This window comes from Carcharhinus amblyrhynchos, chromosome 25 (genome assembly GCF_965287045.1).
Source record: "Carcharhinus amblyrhynchos chromosome 25, sCarAmb.v2.hapA, whole genome shotgun sequence".
Classification (NCBI taxonomy): Eukaryota; Metazoa; Chordata; class Chondrichthyes; order Carcharhiniformes; family Carcharhinidae; genus Carcharhinus; species Carcharhinus amblyrhynchos.
The window spans coordinates 42,826,498-42,842,897 of NC_137348.1; the positions used below are offsets into that span (position 1 = coordinate 42,826,498).

General features: G+C 43.1%; 2 protein-coding genes across 2 annotated transcripts in view; one reads left to right on the top strand and one right to left on the bottom strand.

Annotated features, from left to right (window-relative positions):
* The first annotated feature begins 210 nt into the window (after positions 1-210).
* On the top strand, positions 211-7,745 carry ssna1 (Sjogren syndrome nuclear autoantigen 1). The gene is made up of 3 exons (XM_080212161.1): positions 211-359; positions 4,301-4,500; positions 7,465-7,745. The coding sequence occupies exons 1-3, from the start codon at positions 308-310 to the stop codon at positions 7,558-7,560; spliced, it is 348 nt and encodes a 115-aa protein (XP_080068287.1). The 5' UTR covers positions 211-307; the 3' UTR covers positions 7,561-7,745.
* Positions 7,746-9,603: 1,858 nt separating this feature from the next.
* tprn (taperin) overlaps positions 9,604-16,400 on the bottom strand; it is a 66,754-nt gene continuing 59,957 nt past the window's right edge. Inside the window, exons 3-4 of the mRNA XM_080212486.1 lie at positions 14,518-14,645; positions 9,604-13,376 (exon numbers count right to left, since the gene is read on the bottom strand). Of these exons, the coding sequence (XP_080068612.1) occupies positions 13,314-13,376; positions 14,518-14,645 (191 nt within the window). The 3' untranslated portion in view covers positions 9,604-13,313. The remainder of the gene's footprint in view (positions 13,377-14,517; positions 14,646-16,400) is intronic.

Genomic DNA, 16,400 nt, shown 5'->3' on the forward strand with positions numbered 1-16,400 from the left:
GGCTATGCGCATGCGTGGAAATAGACGCCTTCTTATTTTTGACGCTGTCGATCAGTATTATCAGGAAAATTGTTGTGAATCGCGATTAGAATTACTGCAACTAAACTGATAGAACATCAGTTAACATCATAATAAAAAAAACTGTTGCCAGGACACCACGCTGTCGCAGGGAACATGCGTCACAGGCTTCACTCAGATGTTGCGGGTTGATGACGTGAGGAGGGCGCGAACGAATTCCTGTTGCCGGGAGACGGGAGCCGGGCGGCGGGACTGACCCGCACCCAGCGCGGCGGCGGGGGGAGTCGCCATGTCCCAGCAGGGGGCCGCCCTACAGAGCTACAATAATGAACTGGTCAAATGTGAGGGGGGGGTGAGAGGGAGCGGGTGGGGGGGGTGAGAGGGAGCGGGTGGGGGGGGTAGAGAAGAGGTGGGAGCGGAGGGGAAGGGGGTAGAGGGGCTGTTGAGCGGGGGAGGGGGCTGAGTGGAGGGTGGGGTGGGAGAGAGAGGGCAGAGCAGGGGAGGGGAGGTTGAGTGGAGGAGGGGGGATGGGGTTAGTGAAGGAGTTCCTGGAGGGAGTGTGTGTGGGGAGAGAGTGTTGAGGGAGAATAGCGTCTCTGAGGTTTACAGCGTAGAAACAGGCTCTTTGGCCCAACTTGTCCTTGCTGCCCTTTTTTTTTAAATGCCCAAGCTAATCCCAGTTGCCTGTATTTGGCCCATATCCCTCTATACCCATCGTACCCATGTAATTGTTGAAATAGTTTTTCAAAAACAAAATTGTACCCATCTCTACTACTACCACCTCTGGCAGCGTGTTCCAGACACTCACTATCGTCTGTGAAAAATTGCCCCTCTGGACACTTTTATATCTCTCCCCTCTCACTTTAAACCTATGCCCTCTACTTTGAGACTCCCCTACCTTTGGTAAAAGATATTTCAATTTAGCTGATCTGTGCCCCTCATTATTTTATAGAACACTACAGCACAAACAGGCTGTTTGGCCCATAAGTTATGCCGATCATATCCATACCTATCAGGCCTATCTATAACTCTCAATCCCATTAAATCCCATATACTCATCCAAAAGTCTCTCAGTTGACCCCAGCGAATTCGCCTCTACCACCAAAGATGGCAGCCGATTCCACTCGCTCACCACCCTCTGAGTGAAAAACTTACCCCTGACATCTCTTACAGACCTCTTTAAGATCACTCCTCAGCCTTCTACACTCCAGAGAAAAAAGTCCCAGTCTATCCAGCCTCCTTATAACTCAAACCATCAAGTCCTGGTAACGTCCTAGTAAATCTTTTCTGCATTCTTTTTAGTTTAATAATATCCTTTCTATAATAGGGTGACCAGAATTGCACACAGTATTCTGAGTGTGGCCTTATCAATGTCTTGTACAACTTCAACAAGACGTCCCAACTCAATTCAGTGTTCTGACCGATGAAACCAAGCATGCCGAATGCCTTCTTCACCACTCTGTCCACCTGTGACTCCACTTTCAAGGAGCTATGAACATGTACCCCTAGATCTTTGTTCTGTAACTCTCCCCAACGCCCTACCATTAACTGAGTAAGTCCTGTCCTGGTTCAATCGACCAAAATGCATCACCTCACATTTATCTAAGTTAAACTCCATCTGCTATTCGTCAGCCTATTGGCCCAATTGATCAAAATCCCGTTACTACATGAGAGAACTTACTTCACTATCCACTATGCCACCAATCTTGGTGTCATCTGCAAACTTACTAATCATGCCTCATATATTCTCATCCAAATCATTAATATAAATAAGTGGATCCAGCACAGATCCCTGAGGCACACCACTGGTCACAGGCTTCCAGTTTGAAAAACAACCTGCTACAGCCACCCTCTGGCTTCTGTCATCAAGCCAATTTTGTATCCATTTAGATACCTCACACTGGATCCTGTGAGATTTAACCCTATGCAACAACCTACCATGCGGTACCTTGTCAAAGGCGTTGCTAAAGTCCATGTAGACATTATCAACTGCACTGCCCGCATCTACCTTCTTGGTTACCCCTTCAAAAAACTCAAATCAAATTTGTGAGAAATAATTTTCTATTCACAAAGCCATGCTGACTGTCTGTAATCAGTCCTTGCGTCTCTAAATGCCTATAGATCCTGTCTCTCAAAATACCTTCCAACAATTTACCCACCACAGATGTAAGGCTCACTGGCCTGTAGTTCCCAGGCTTTTCCCTGCAGCCCTTTTTAAACAAAGGCACAACATTTTCCACCCTCCAATCTTCAGGCACTTCACCTGTGACTATCGATGATTCAAATATCTCTGCTAGGGGACCTGCAATTTCCCCCCTAGTCTCCCACAATGGCCTGAGATATACGTCATCTGACCCCAGGCATTTATCTAGTTTTGATGTGCTTTAAGACTTCCAGCATCTCCTTCTCTGTAATATGTACACTCCTTCTTGACCAGGGCCTCAATATCCCAAGTCATCCAGGGTTCCCTACTTCTGCCAGCCTTGCCCTTCACTCTGAGAGGAATGTGTTTACCGTGAACCCTGGTTAACACACTTTTGAAAGCCTCCCATTTACCAGACGTCCCTTTGCCTTCCCACAGACTCCCCCAATTAACTTTTGAAAGTTCCTGCCTGATACCATCAAAATTGGCCTTGCCCCAATTTAGAATTTTAACTTTTGGGCCAGTCCTACCCTTCTCCACAGCTATCTTAAAACTAATGGAATTATTGTCACTGATCCCAAAGTGATCCCTCACTAACACTTCTGTCACCTGCCCGCCCTTATTTCCCAAGAGGAGGTCAAGTTTTGCCCCCTCTCTAGTCAGGCCATCCACACACTGAATGAGAAATTCCTCCTGAACACACTCAACAAATTTCTCTCCATCCAACCCTCTAATCTTATGGCCGTCCCAGTCAATGTTGGGAAAGTTAAAATCTCCTACTATTACCACCCTATTTTTCTTGGAATTATCTGTAATCTCCGAACATATTTGCTCCTCAATTTCCTGCTTTTTGGGGGCCTGTAGTACAACCTTGTCAGTGATTTTCCCCTTATTTCTCAGTTCTACCCATATAGACTCAATGGTTGAACTCTCGGCTATATTCCCTCTCAGTACTGCTGTGATGTTTTCCCTAATCAAAAGTGCAACTCCCCCTCCTCAATTACCTCCTGTTCTATCTTTGTTATAGCATCTGTACCCTGGAACATTGAGCTGTCAGTCTTGTCCCTCCCTTAGCCATGTTTCAGTAATTGCTATAATATCCCAGTCCCATGTACCCATCCATGCCCTGAGTTCATCAGCCTTGCCCATCAGGCCTCCTGCATTGAAATAAATGCAGTTTAATCTGGACTTCCCTTACTCTTTGTCTTGCTTTTGCCTGATCTGTCTGGTACTAGGATTACTGACATTGCCTTTACTACTAAATGTGCTCTCTTTAACTTCTGTGCTGTCCTCAACCTTCTCCTCTGTCTCCCTACTGCTTTAGATCCCACCTCCCTGCCAAACCCTCCTGAGTGGCTCCATCAAATCTCCCCGCCAGGATGTTAGTCCCTGTCCAGTTCAGGTGTAACCTGTTCCTCTTGAATAGATCACCCTTCCCCAGAAAAGATCCCGATGATCCAAAAATATAAATCCCTGCCCCCTGCACCAGCTCCCAAGCCACGCATTTATCTGCCTAATCTTCCTATTCCTACTCTCTCTAACACCGGTAGTAGTCCAGAAATTACTACCTTTGCCTAACTCTCTATATCCACACTTCAGGACCTCATCCCTTTCCCTACCTATGTCGTTGGTTCCAATATATACGACAACCTCTGGTTGCTCACCCTCCCATTTAAGAATGTTCTGCAATCGCTCAGAGACATCCTTGACCCTGGCACCAGGGAGGTAACACACCATCCTGGACACTCAGTTATGGCCACTGAAATGCCAAAAACTTTTTCCATCCACCCAGTGGGTGTTTGGGTTCTGGAATGCTCTGCTTGGAATTAGGGTGGAGGAGCAACACTGGTCGGCGCAACATTGAGGGCCGAAGGGCCTGTACTGCGCTGTAATGTTCTATGAGATTCAATGGAGGCAATCGAGGGCATTAGATGATTATCTGAATAGAAACAATGTGTGGGGGATGTAATCTTCTACACGGTAATGATGGGTTCCAGGAAGAGGCTGTTCAGTCCTATGAGTTTGTTCTGCGATCCAGTTAGATCATGACTGGAACAACCCATCAATTGCATTTCATTCTCTTAACCATGTAGTGATATATGTTTTATCTGCTGCTTTGACTCCAAACTGTAACACCAGGTATTGAAGATTTGTGTACGAAAAGAGAAGAACTGAATCAACAAATCTTACAAGAGGAGGAAGAGAAGAATAAGCTGCAGAACGATATCCGCATTTTAACAGAGAAACTTGCCAAGGTCAACGAGGGCCTGGCACGCAAAATGGCAACCCGAAATGAATTTGATAGAACTATTGCAGAGACTGAAGCTGCTTATATGAAGGTGAGTGTAAAGGCCACAGAAGGATAAATTGACTACATTGTGTATTCCCTGAGTTTCATATAAAGCTCTCTCTGGTAGCTGGCTGAAGCTAAACCACACTATTCCAGGGATGAGATAGAATATAGAACATTACAGCACAGTACAGGCCCTTCAGCCCTCAATGTTGCGCCAAGTTATGTCCAATCCCAAGATCAACTATCCCCTCCCTGTAATTCTGGTGTGCTCCGTGTGCCTATCCAATAACCACTTGAAAGTTCCTAAAGTGTCCGACTCCACTATCACAGCAGGCAGCCTATTCCACACCCAACCGCTCTGAGTGAAGAATCTACCTCGGACATCCCTCCTATATCTCCCACCATGAACCTTATATTTATGCACCCGAGGAAATAGTCTCTGCACGTCCACTCTATCAATCCCCCTCATCATCTTATAAACCTCTATTAAGTTGCCTCTCACCCTCCTCCGCTCCAGAGAAAAGCCCCAGCTCCCTCAACCTTCCCTCATAAGACCTACCCTCCAAACCAGGCAGCATCCTGGTAAATCACCTCTGCACTCTCTCCAATGCTTCCACATCCTCCTTATAATGAGGTGACCAGAACTGTACACAGTATTCCAAATGTGGTCTCACCAACGTCTGTTCAGTTGCAGCATAACCCCACAGCTCTTAAACCCCCGTTAATGAACGCTAACACACTATAAGCCTCCTTCACGGCTCTGTCCACTTGAGTGGCAACCTTCAGAGATCTGTGCATATGAACCCCAAGATCTCTCTGTTCCTTCACATTCCTCAGAACCCTGCCATTGACCCTGTAATCTGCATTCAAAATGAATCACCTCACACTTATCAGGGTTAAACTCCATTTGCCACTTTTCGGCCCAGCTCTGCATCCTATCAATGTCTGTTTGCAGCCTGCAAGAGCCTTCCACCTCATCCACTACTCCACCAATCTTGGTGTCATCAGCAAGTTTACTAACCCACTCTTCAGGCCCCTCTTCCAAGTCATTGATAAAAATCACAAAAAGCAGAGGACCCAGCACTGATCCCTGTGGTACACCGCTGGTAACTGGCCTCCAGTCTGAAAATTTTTCCTCCACCGCCACCCTGTGTCTTTGAAATAGCCAGTTACTTATCAATCAGCCAAATTTCCTTCTATCCTATTGTTCCTTATCTTCTTCATGAGCCTACCATGGGGAACCTTATCAAACGCCCTTCTAAAATCCATGTACACAACATCAACTGCTCTACCTTCGACCACACACTTAGTTACCTCCTCAAAGAATTCAATCAAATTTGTGAGGTAGGACTTAGCCCTCACGAAACCATGCTGACAATCCCGGATTAAGCTGCATCTTTCCAAATGGTCATAAATCCTATCTCTCAGGACCCTTTCCATTAACTTACCGACCACCAAAGTAAGACTAACTGGCCTATAATTACCAGGGTCACTCCTATTTCCTTTCTTGAAAAGAGGAACAACATTTACCACTCTCCAGTCCTCTGGCACTATCCCTGTGGACAGTGAGGACCCAAAGATTAAAGCTAAAGTCTCTGCAATCTCATTTCTTAATGAAGGATGAGGGGGGATCTTATTGAAACTTGCAGGATACTGTGAGACCTGGATAAATTGGATGTGTAGAGGATGTTTCCACTAGTAGGAAAAACTAGAACCAGAGTGCACAACGATCTTAAAGGGACGATCCTTTAAAACAGATGAGGAGGAATTTCTTCAGCCAGAGAGTGGTGAGTCTGTGGAACTCTTTGCCGCAGATGGCTGTGGAGGCCGGGTCATTGAGTGTATTTAAGATGGAGTTAGGTTCATGATTAATAAGGGGATCGGGGGTTAAGGGGAAAAGGCAGGAGAAAAATATCAGCCATGATTGAATGATTTCACTGCTGTGAGTACTCAGTTTATTGTGATATTGTTATAGCCAGGTGAGAAAGGGTGAAATGACTCCCCCTATTCTCCCACTCTTCATTTGACCAGAAGAGTTTAGTTTTGTTAAGAATTGAGAGGACGTGCTTTGCTGATTCTAAGTGTCCCACTATCCACATTATACGTTATTCACAATCCACGTTATTACTATGCCGCCATTGTAGAGAATTATGCACAGGTTTTAGAGTTAAACAAACAACAAAGTAAGTTTATTGACACCATTCCCCAACTAAAAATAACGAATTCATAGCGTCACACAAACTTGTACTGCATACACAGATGCAGAGGAAGAGGATAAGCTTAAAGATCTGACAGTCCACAAAAAAAAGGAGGTATATGGTTAGCTGTGCTTTTGCAGTGATTCCATGTTGTGATTGTTTATCTGAGCTGTTCTGGGTGATATTTGGAGCATATTCCCACACTTTAAAAGATCTCCTGTCGCAGTGTGCAGTGTTTTCTTAGTGTGGTCACTTTGTAAACCAGGCACAGTTCCAGAGAGATTTCAGTACAGCTCCTCCCTCTATCCTGCTTGACAGGGATTCCCTTGAAATGTCTGGTTGCATATTCCAGAGGGGCTTGATTAGTTCATGTTTCTGCAGCTACTGTTTCAGAACAGGTTTGATGTCTGATCTCCGATACATTTGTCACGTCTCAGTGTAGTGTGGATAGTTAGGAGATAGGGTCTTTCATGTTCTCCAGAGAGTTCATTGTCTGTCTTTATTCCAATTTTATGGAATGTGAAATTGTTTTATCACAGCTTAGCCTATTTCACTTTGTTTCGGGTTCCAGTTTAACATCTAGCCAATGGAAAAGAATCAAAAATCATATCTTCTAAAAGCACGTCCTTGTGACAGTAGATTCCAGATTACTGTGAGCCACTCACCTTAAACTGAACATTGCCTACGAGTCAAATACCCCTAACCAGTTTGTCTAAGTTTAGATGAAAGTCGTTCAATGGTTATTTCCCTCTTCCCCTTCATTACAGCAGCTAAATGTTCTAATAGCGTACTGTTTTCTTCTATCTGTGCAGATCCTTGAAAGCTCCCAGACACTGCTGACTGTCCTGAAGCGGGAAGCAGGGACCCTGAATCAAGTCACTGAAAATGGTGACAACAAGGACTCCTGATTTTTAGCAATCGGCTTCAGAGGAGCAGGAAGTGGAAGGAGAGGGAACCTGTGATTGTAATAGTGAGAAACATTTCCATTAAATGCCTAATACTGGATCACGGTTCAAACAATTTCAAATTCCATCAAGGGATTGGTGACCACAAGATTCTAATTTAATTTGTTTATAATAAAATTTATACATATGGAAAACTTGTGTTGTTTCTAATGAGGGTGGTTGATAAAGCTGCATTGAAATTTGCTTGTATTATGCTATGGAAAAGGATAATGGCCATACCTCCTCCTGAAACAGGCCTTTGAAGAGCTGGGTCAATTTGGCTCTACTGGATTTAAAAGCAAGAAACTTACATGGAAGAGTAAGAATGGATACCATGGTGGCGCCAGTCTGTTCACTGTGCTGGGAAAGCCTGATGCAGTTGTTTTGTATTTGAACACAGTAGAAATTAGTGGGAGGAACCTGAAGTCCAAACAGCTTTGCAGTTCCTGCTGTGCAGATTATGGCACTTTATTTAAAAAATATTTTGATTTACACAATGAGGATTTCTGCTGCTTACCACTTTTTCAGCTAGTGAATTCCAGAACTTCTCTATCCTTGGTGAAAAATGCTTGTTTGATTACAGTTTTGTCTTTTAAACAGCATTTAGACAGTTACATGCATATAGAGGGATATGGGTCAAGTGTTGGCAATTGGGATTAGTTTAGGAGTGTTTAAAAAAAATGGCATGGACAAGTTGAGCCAAAAGGCTCATCCTGCAAACCTCTGACTCTATAATTTCAATGAAATAATAGTTTAAGCAAATTTTTTCAGCCTTCAGTGGAGGTAGGCTCAAGAAAGAAATCAGTAAGACTTCTGGATGCATGACAAAAGGATATGGGCTAGCATAGAAAAATGATGTTGAGGTAAAACATTTAAATAATACTTTGATTATACAGTTCAAGTGCCATAACCTACATGACTATAGACAATCAGCATGGTGACACATAGTTAGTCACAGTAAGAAGTCTCACAACAGGTTAAAGTCCAACAGGTTTATTCAGTAGAAAAGCCACAATTCCAGCTTTGGATGACTGGACTGTGGGTTGGGTTGGGGGGTGGTGGGGGCAGAAAACTGGAGCATTTGGAAGAAACCCACACAGACAAAGATGTGCAGGTTACGTGAATTGTCCAAACTAACTTACCCCTTAATGTTTTAGGATGTGTAAATTAGACAGATTAGTAGGGTAAATGTGTGGCGTTACAGGGATAGGGCCTGGGTAAGATGCTTTGTGGGCTAAGTTGCCTCTTTCTGCATTGGAAGGATTCTATAACACTAAGAATCAAAGCAGGATTAGATAGATTGCTTTGCATTAGCCAGCACTGACACAACAGGCCAAATGGCCTCCTACCATTTATAATGGCAAATCCCCAGCTCCCCTTTGTTACTGTTAGAATTTCAGCCACTATTCAACAAGGTGCTGTGACAGTTCCTCTTCATTTTAGAAATCAGTATCATACCATATCTCCATTTCCTGCTAGTTTTCCTTTGCAAAGTTTGGTGACTTCTCCATTTTTGGCATTATTTCTTGAACTTGTGATGAATTTTTTTAAAATGTGATTACTCTTGTTTCTTTTAACTTTCCCTTCCATTTCATTTTTATTCCAAATTTGCAAGCTTTAATATACAAGTAAATAAATCCATGCATCCATTTAGTTAAATATATCCAGATTGTTTGAGGTACAATAAGAAAGATGGAGCAAAATGTGCAGTGTGAAATTCAGGCATAACCTTAGAATCTAAGCTCAATTATGCAGCGTTGACTTCTTCACAGAGTACCAGAAATCTGGAATCGACCTCAAGTCTTTTGGAAGTGATAAGGGTCAAATGAAAACATCCTATCCATCTCAGTTGAGGTTAATAGATAAAGGTTACAGCAGGTAGCTGGAGTGGAGATACAAATCAGCTCTGATCTAGTTGAATGGTAGAATAGTATCAAAGGGCTGAATGGTCTCCATATCTAGCTATACTTAAAACTAAATTGTGATCCAGTAGATGACTTTACTCAATTCATTGCCAGTGTATTTTTTATTTTTTTTTATTAATCAACAAGAGATCATGTCTGAAAATGTTAAACCATCATGAATTACACAGTCATTACATCTCCACCAAAAGTAAGAAAATTATATCAAAATCTGTATTGGGTATCAAGACTCTCAGCTGAAGCATTTCTGTATGTCCATTGTTATCAGAAGTTGTTTTCTTTTGAAACAATAATGTGCATTTCTAGGATTTGCAAAGGTGAATGTTACAAAAAGAGCAATACATTTGGCCATGAGACTAAACGCTGGCAAGTTTCAGATTTTCCCATTCAGTTAAATCGCTTCTAAGTGCAAAATTCTATAGTGCATATGCAATTTTATTAAATATTTCCCCTCCCCTGGAATCCACTCCAAATGCAATGCCCTACACTGCCAGGAATTTTCAAAACAAGGCCAGTATGTACACACTCAAAATTCATCTCCCCTCCCTTTACTATTAATATCTGAGGTCACAGAGTGGTGTGTCAACAGTCATGGAAGACTCAATTCACAAGTGTTTCAGTTATGAATCAAAGGTCTGCATCACAGTCAGGACTGCAAGATACCCTCCATGAATGCAAGTACTTGGAGTGTACTACAAAGTGTTAAGTGCAAATGGTTAATTCTCTTCAGAGATTCTGAAGTCGTTCAGATATTGCAGTGCTGCCGATATAAAAGGAGTGTTCACTCTGAGCCATCCATAAATAGCACATTTAACTGTGAACCCACTGCATGCGATCATTGATATTCACTTCAGCCAGCAAGTTTTACTGCTTCAGAGTGGTTTCAGAGACCGAGTTAGTGGATTGTGGGCAGGTTCTTTGTGAACAGAAATTTTAAATCAACCTGTTGCTCCTGGAGTGACCACATATCCTGAATTGGAGGTGAGTGTGAGGTTCAGGAATAATGCACAATTAATTAGAAAACTGAAAATTATGGAAATACACAGCAGTCAGATCAGCATCTAAAATGAAGAAGAAACAACACCAACAGTTTGGGTGAACTAATTTCCAACCAAGGCATTGCACCCAAAAAGTTAATCTGTTTTTCTTTTCTGGTGATGGCAGACCTGTTGCATGTTTTCAATTCATTCCTCGTTACCTCAATCACACCATCACTAAACCTACTGGTGAACAGAAATGCGGAGGTAGGGGGAGTGCGGCAGAGGATTATCCAGCTGCCTGAACAATGTGTGTGTTTGGGATCACCCAAAAGGACTACCACAAAAGTAGGCAGATAATATTCAGCAATAGCTCAGGAAGAAAAGTCTTACAATATATATATTGTAACCCCAACTGAAATGGGACTTTTGCTATTAACAAGTGCAGCCCATGTGGGTCAACGGGATAAGATAATTTTAAGAACATCTTGATGGCTTACGTGCAATAACTACACAAGCTCAGCTGCAATCTCAATACGTCTTTCCCCCCATCCTCCCCACAGAAATTGGATAATTCCATGACTCTGATCTTCTACTTTTATCCATATTTTGGGAAATGCATCTCACCCATAGTTAGGGAATCAAGTGTTTTTGTTATAAACCTTTGTTCACAGGAAAACAAGCTCAGGCCTCTTGAAAATCATTTCAATTTACAACCAACAAAACAGGAGTGTTTAATCACCTCAGGCTGGTCAGAACTCAGACCCAAAGTGAAAAAGAGTTGTGTGTGTACCTGGTCTGCAGGGCTATATTCCAATCTGAATAAAAGGGAGATATTCCTGAGGTAATGAAACCATCAAACTGCAGCCAGACACAATCAATGCAAATTGTGTTTATGATTATATTTTACTGGAGTGTATATGGAATTAATTTAGTGATCGAGACATTTCTCCTGCCACATTCAATGCTCTATTTCCCTCTCTTAACACAACTTTCTGATTTGAACTTGGTTTATTCTAACAACAGTCTCTCAACACCTACAGAATTTTACCTCCTTTCAGAACAGGAAACACATTGCCCGAGGAATGAGAGTGTTCTGCCACACAGTTTCTGGTGGATCAGCCCGTCACAGTTATGAGATAGATTCAATCACCAACACAGGTTAAAGATCATTTCCACCTATAAACAATCTGGAAATGGGGACAGGGTGATCAATGCATGCCTGCAAACCTAATTCTATAACATCCTCTCTCTCCCCAATCAGAGCTCATATAAAATCCAAACATAAGTTGCCAATCTGTACACAATCAACACATGTGGTGCTTTGGGGTGAGATTAGAGTGAATAATTAATCATTCTTTCTCGTTTTCTCCAGTAAATCTCACCTCTGCTACACTGAAGCTCAAACCCTGAGGAGCAGCCTCCAAGACAATGCTTGGATTGCTAAACTCGACTCTGAGACTAAAGTGAAATATTCCGTGGGTACAGTTTATAATACTGTTCGAATACACAAGGGTTACAGCAGAGCTTCAAGGCCCCAGTTATTCCAATTAACTAGGGACCTTTTGATAGGATCTGGGAATCAAATTTAGCCCCTAAATTAATAAAAGTCCAGATTAGGGTTAGGAATAATGTCTCGATTCTAATGTGGTGGTGAATGTGCATGGCTGTTAACACTCTACAAATTGTTTTTGCTTCAACTCCAAGACTCCCTATGTTACTAACATCCATCTCTCTGTGAGAGTTTACATCAATGTTGCATACAAATTTAACAATACAAGCTCATGACAATTTAAAACAGGTGAAAGTTTAATATCTGACAGGCTCAGCCTAAATCACCATCAAGCTTTCACTCCAGTGTAACGCTGCATGCACAAAAACTCAACTCCCTCACTCTTGCCCTTCCCGATTTAGGAACTCCCTCCCTCAGTCCTAGCTGCCCAATGAATACATGGCACAAAATACATTTCACAAAGAAGCTCTGACAAACTCCTGTCTTTGAGCTCTGGAATGGGTTTCGTATTCTCACAGCTCATTTGAACTGCCCTACACCCAGCTCAACCTCACCAGGAGGCCCTCAAGTCAGAGTGCCAGGACAAATTACAATATTAAAGAAATGGAAAATTAATGCAGAAAATGAAAATGGTTATAGTCCCAGAACACTGTGACCAGGACCACTACCAGTAAAAACTGTGGCACAGTGGGAATGACGCACAATCACAGTACAGTACAAATACACCCAGGACCCAGTGTACAACATTGTAAATGGGGATGCAACTCGAACACAGTCAATCCTGAAATCCACGGCCCAGGGTCTGACCCTCATACAGGCCCAATACTCTTAAGGACAAAAGGTGGCCAAGGCCAAAAAGTATAGGATAAGTCAGATCTTCTGTAAGGAATTGAATGGTCATTGGTGAACAGACTTCAGCATCCATGGCAGTGTTCAGGAATGATTTCGGAAGATTAGGTCACAGCCCTTTCAGAGCAAGTGCAAACGTAGCAAACTCGGTGTGCAGACAACTGGTCTCAAAACCTCAAAGCTGCCTTATAAATGTTGCGTGGGTCCCACATTAGTCTGGAGATTGGTCTCCTCTGACACAAGGAAGAAATCCAGCGGGACACGGAGGAATGAAAATCCAAGTTGCCCTCAGAAGAAACCGCAGTCCTGGGATTCGGCCCAAACTGCTGCAGCGAGGAGCAAGGGCTTTTCAAAGGACGGCTAGCCACATTTCTGATGGCACACAGCTGGCTTTCCAGGATTCTGATAAGCCAATCCCAAACTCAGTTACCATTCCCAAATCCCGTCTCCTTCAGGTCAGAAGTATAGTGCTGGCTCGCTGCTGTAATCAGAGTGCGCGCTGCTATCCACTGGCGTCAGCTGAGGGAAAAATTGAACAGGAGTGAGTGCTGGGCATCGTTAAATACACAACAGTACAATATAGGATTCAGGGGGGCTTGGTATGGGTTTTTTTTCTGGGATCCAGTCTGCTCTTGTACTTTGTACTCATCTACTACCTTTATGATCAAATCTCTCCCCTCCTCCACAGTTCCTAGGTTTTAGAAAATGCCAGTTTGGCTTTCTTGGATGACCTTATGTTGCCCACATTAATCTTCAGTGACAGTTTAGCCTGTATATTTATCAATATCTCTCAGTAAGGTCCTGCTTCCTTTTATACAACTCAGCCTCCGAATAACGTCATCTCTCCTATGGGTTTATTCCTTCATTCAAATCTCAGACCTGCATGGTGAAAATCTGAGACCTCAGTACAGATCCCTGAAGAACACCACTTGTCACATTCTGATAATCAGAGACTATTTCCTTTATCCTTACTCAGTGTCCCCTACGTCCCAACCAATTTTCAAACCATTCACAAGCTTACCACTAATTCCAAGTGATTCAGTTTTGAAATCTCTTCTTACACGAATGATCAAACATCTTCTCCTGAGAGAGGCTGCTTCCCATCGCTACAGAATCTAGTACTCAGGCTCATGGTTGAGAGTTCGGCCATTTCAGTATGAGAAATTCTCTCACTCAGTTGGGGAACCGTTAGAATTCTCTATCCCAGGGAGCTATGGATGTCCAGGAATTGATCACTTTTGTGGTATCAGTGTCCCATGGAACAGATCCCCAATTCCTATGCCAGTCTTTCAGCCACAAATTTATCTTCCTGATCTATTTTGCCATGTGTCAGTTAACATGTGGCTCAGCTAGCAAACCTGAGATTACCATTGTCAGGGTACTGCTATTTAATTTAGCTTCTAACATTGCCCCAGAAAGAAACAAAGTCACTGTGTTACTTGGCTTATTGCAGACCAGAACACAGCTTTGTTTCTGCATTCAATAGCCCAGTAGCATATCAGACTAGTGTACCACAGAATACACATACACGTCGTACTCTCACCAGGTTTCAGATCTCTGGTGGATCACTCGCACAATGAGCCCATGGTAAGCACACCCTGATAACCCAGTGTGTACACACAGCCAATCTGTCCCAAATTCAATTACCGCACAAACTCACCATGTCATCATCAGTTGAAGATTCAGTACTCTGCTGAGAACCGTCCTTCCCAGAAACGGATTCATCAAGCTTCTGTTCCTGCCACGTGTTGAATGACACTGTATGCTTAGGAGTGTAGTTTGTAAAGGCTGAATGAAAAGGTGGGTGAAGAATGAGAGGAGAGGGGAAGACAAAAATCATTAGCTTTGAGAGAAATCTGGAACCAGATCAGATCCTGAACGGATCACCCGGAAACATGGCAAATCACAAAGACTCACCTGGGTACCATAATACAAGCACAGCTAACCTTACTGCTTTATTGTCTGAAATCAGCCCACACCATACATCTGCTATGTGCTTACTGCTGTGTCTAGTGAAATGTTGCACTAAAGCAGCTCAAACCTTGGAATATCTCAGACTGAAATCACATTGAAGTTGGGAAACGGATGTGGTCTGATCATCAGTGCCAAGCTCTGATCTGTCTGACAGCTCCATGCACATCAAAAGTATCTCAAGATTTGCTCAAATATCCTTAGTCTTTCTATAACCCATACTCCCTTTGTCATCACACTGAAGACTGCTGCAGGCCAGGATGAAAATCACACCAATGGAAAGTTAATGGCAACTGTTTTTCTTCCTGATTTTTATAGGATTGTCAAACAACATTGATCAAGAACTGCCTGAAGTTTCAAAATACCCAATGTATTTGTATCAACAACAATATCCAAAAATCAAACAATGCATTCGTCTGGAGGATGTGAAAGGATCGGAACTACGACACACAATATTCCCCAGTATGTCAATCAACAAGCAGCTGACTAAACAACAGCCTGCGTTTATTTAGTGTCTTTAACAAGGCATCAGTAAAAACACTTCGATACCAAGCCCAGAAAATAAGATATGAGGAAGGATGATCAGAAGCTTGGCCAAGAAGTTTTAAGGAACATCTTGAAAGAAATTTGAAACAAGGCTGGAGAGATTTAGAGTGAGAGAATTCCAGAGCCTGGTTCCAGGACAGCTGAACGCACAGCCACAAACGGTGCAGCCATTTAAATCAGAGCTGCCCAGGAGGAGAGAACTGGAGGAGCAGTGAGATTTAAGGTTCGTCAGATTGGAGGAGACTACATGGCTATGATAGGGTGAAGGATTTGAAAATGAGGATGCGGGTTTTAAAATTGAAGCAGCGTCAGACGGGCAGCCAGTACAGGTCATCGTACACCAGTAATAAGGGAGTGAGAATTGGGGAGCGTTAAGAGATAAGCAGCAGCATTTTGGATGAGTAAAAGTTTACATAGGGTGGGAGATGGGAGATTGGCAATGAGAGCACTGGAATGGTCAGGTCTGGGCGTAGCAAAGGCATGGATCAGGCTTTCAGCAGCACGAGCCAGGGCAGAGTCAGGTGAAGTTACCGAGATGGAAGTGTGCAGTCTTGTTGCTGGAGACAGAACACTGACCAATACCCATAACAACACCAACTATCCCAATCACTAACTTACACCCAGTTTAATATAACCAGCCCCAATCAACGCACTCGTGATTCATTACTAGCCAAACATTCTTACGTACACATCGGCTGTTTGCCCTGTGCTAACCACTGTACCTGAACTCCACAGCGAAACACTCAGCTGGTCTCGACTGCCCTCCATTCTTAAAGTACCTCACCGACTCTCCTTCCTGCACTTCAGTCTCAAATCAATGATCGTGATTTATTTTTGCAAGACCTGGCTCTCAAACTCTACAGCAATAGTTGCCTGGCTTGCTCTTATGTTGTTATCCAGGTGAAGAATAGGAAAAACAATACATAAACCACTGGATAACAGAACAGTTCACTTGCTATTCCTATTTTGGGGTTTTGTGCCTCCAGCTTTACCCAGAGTCGCCACTGGGTAGCGCTGCTGTTCCAG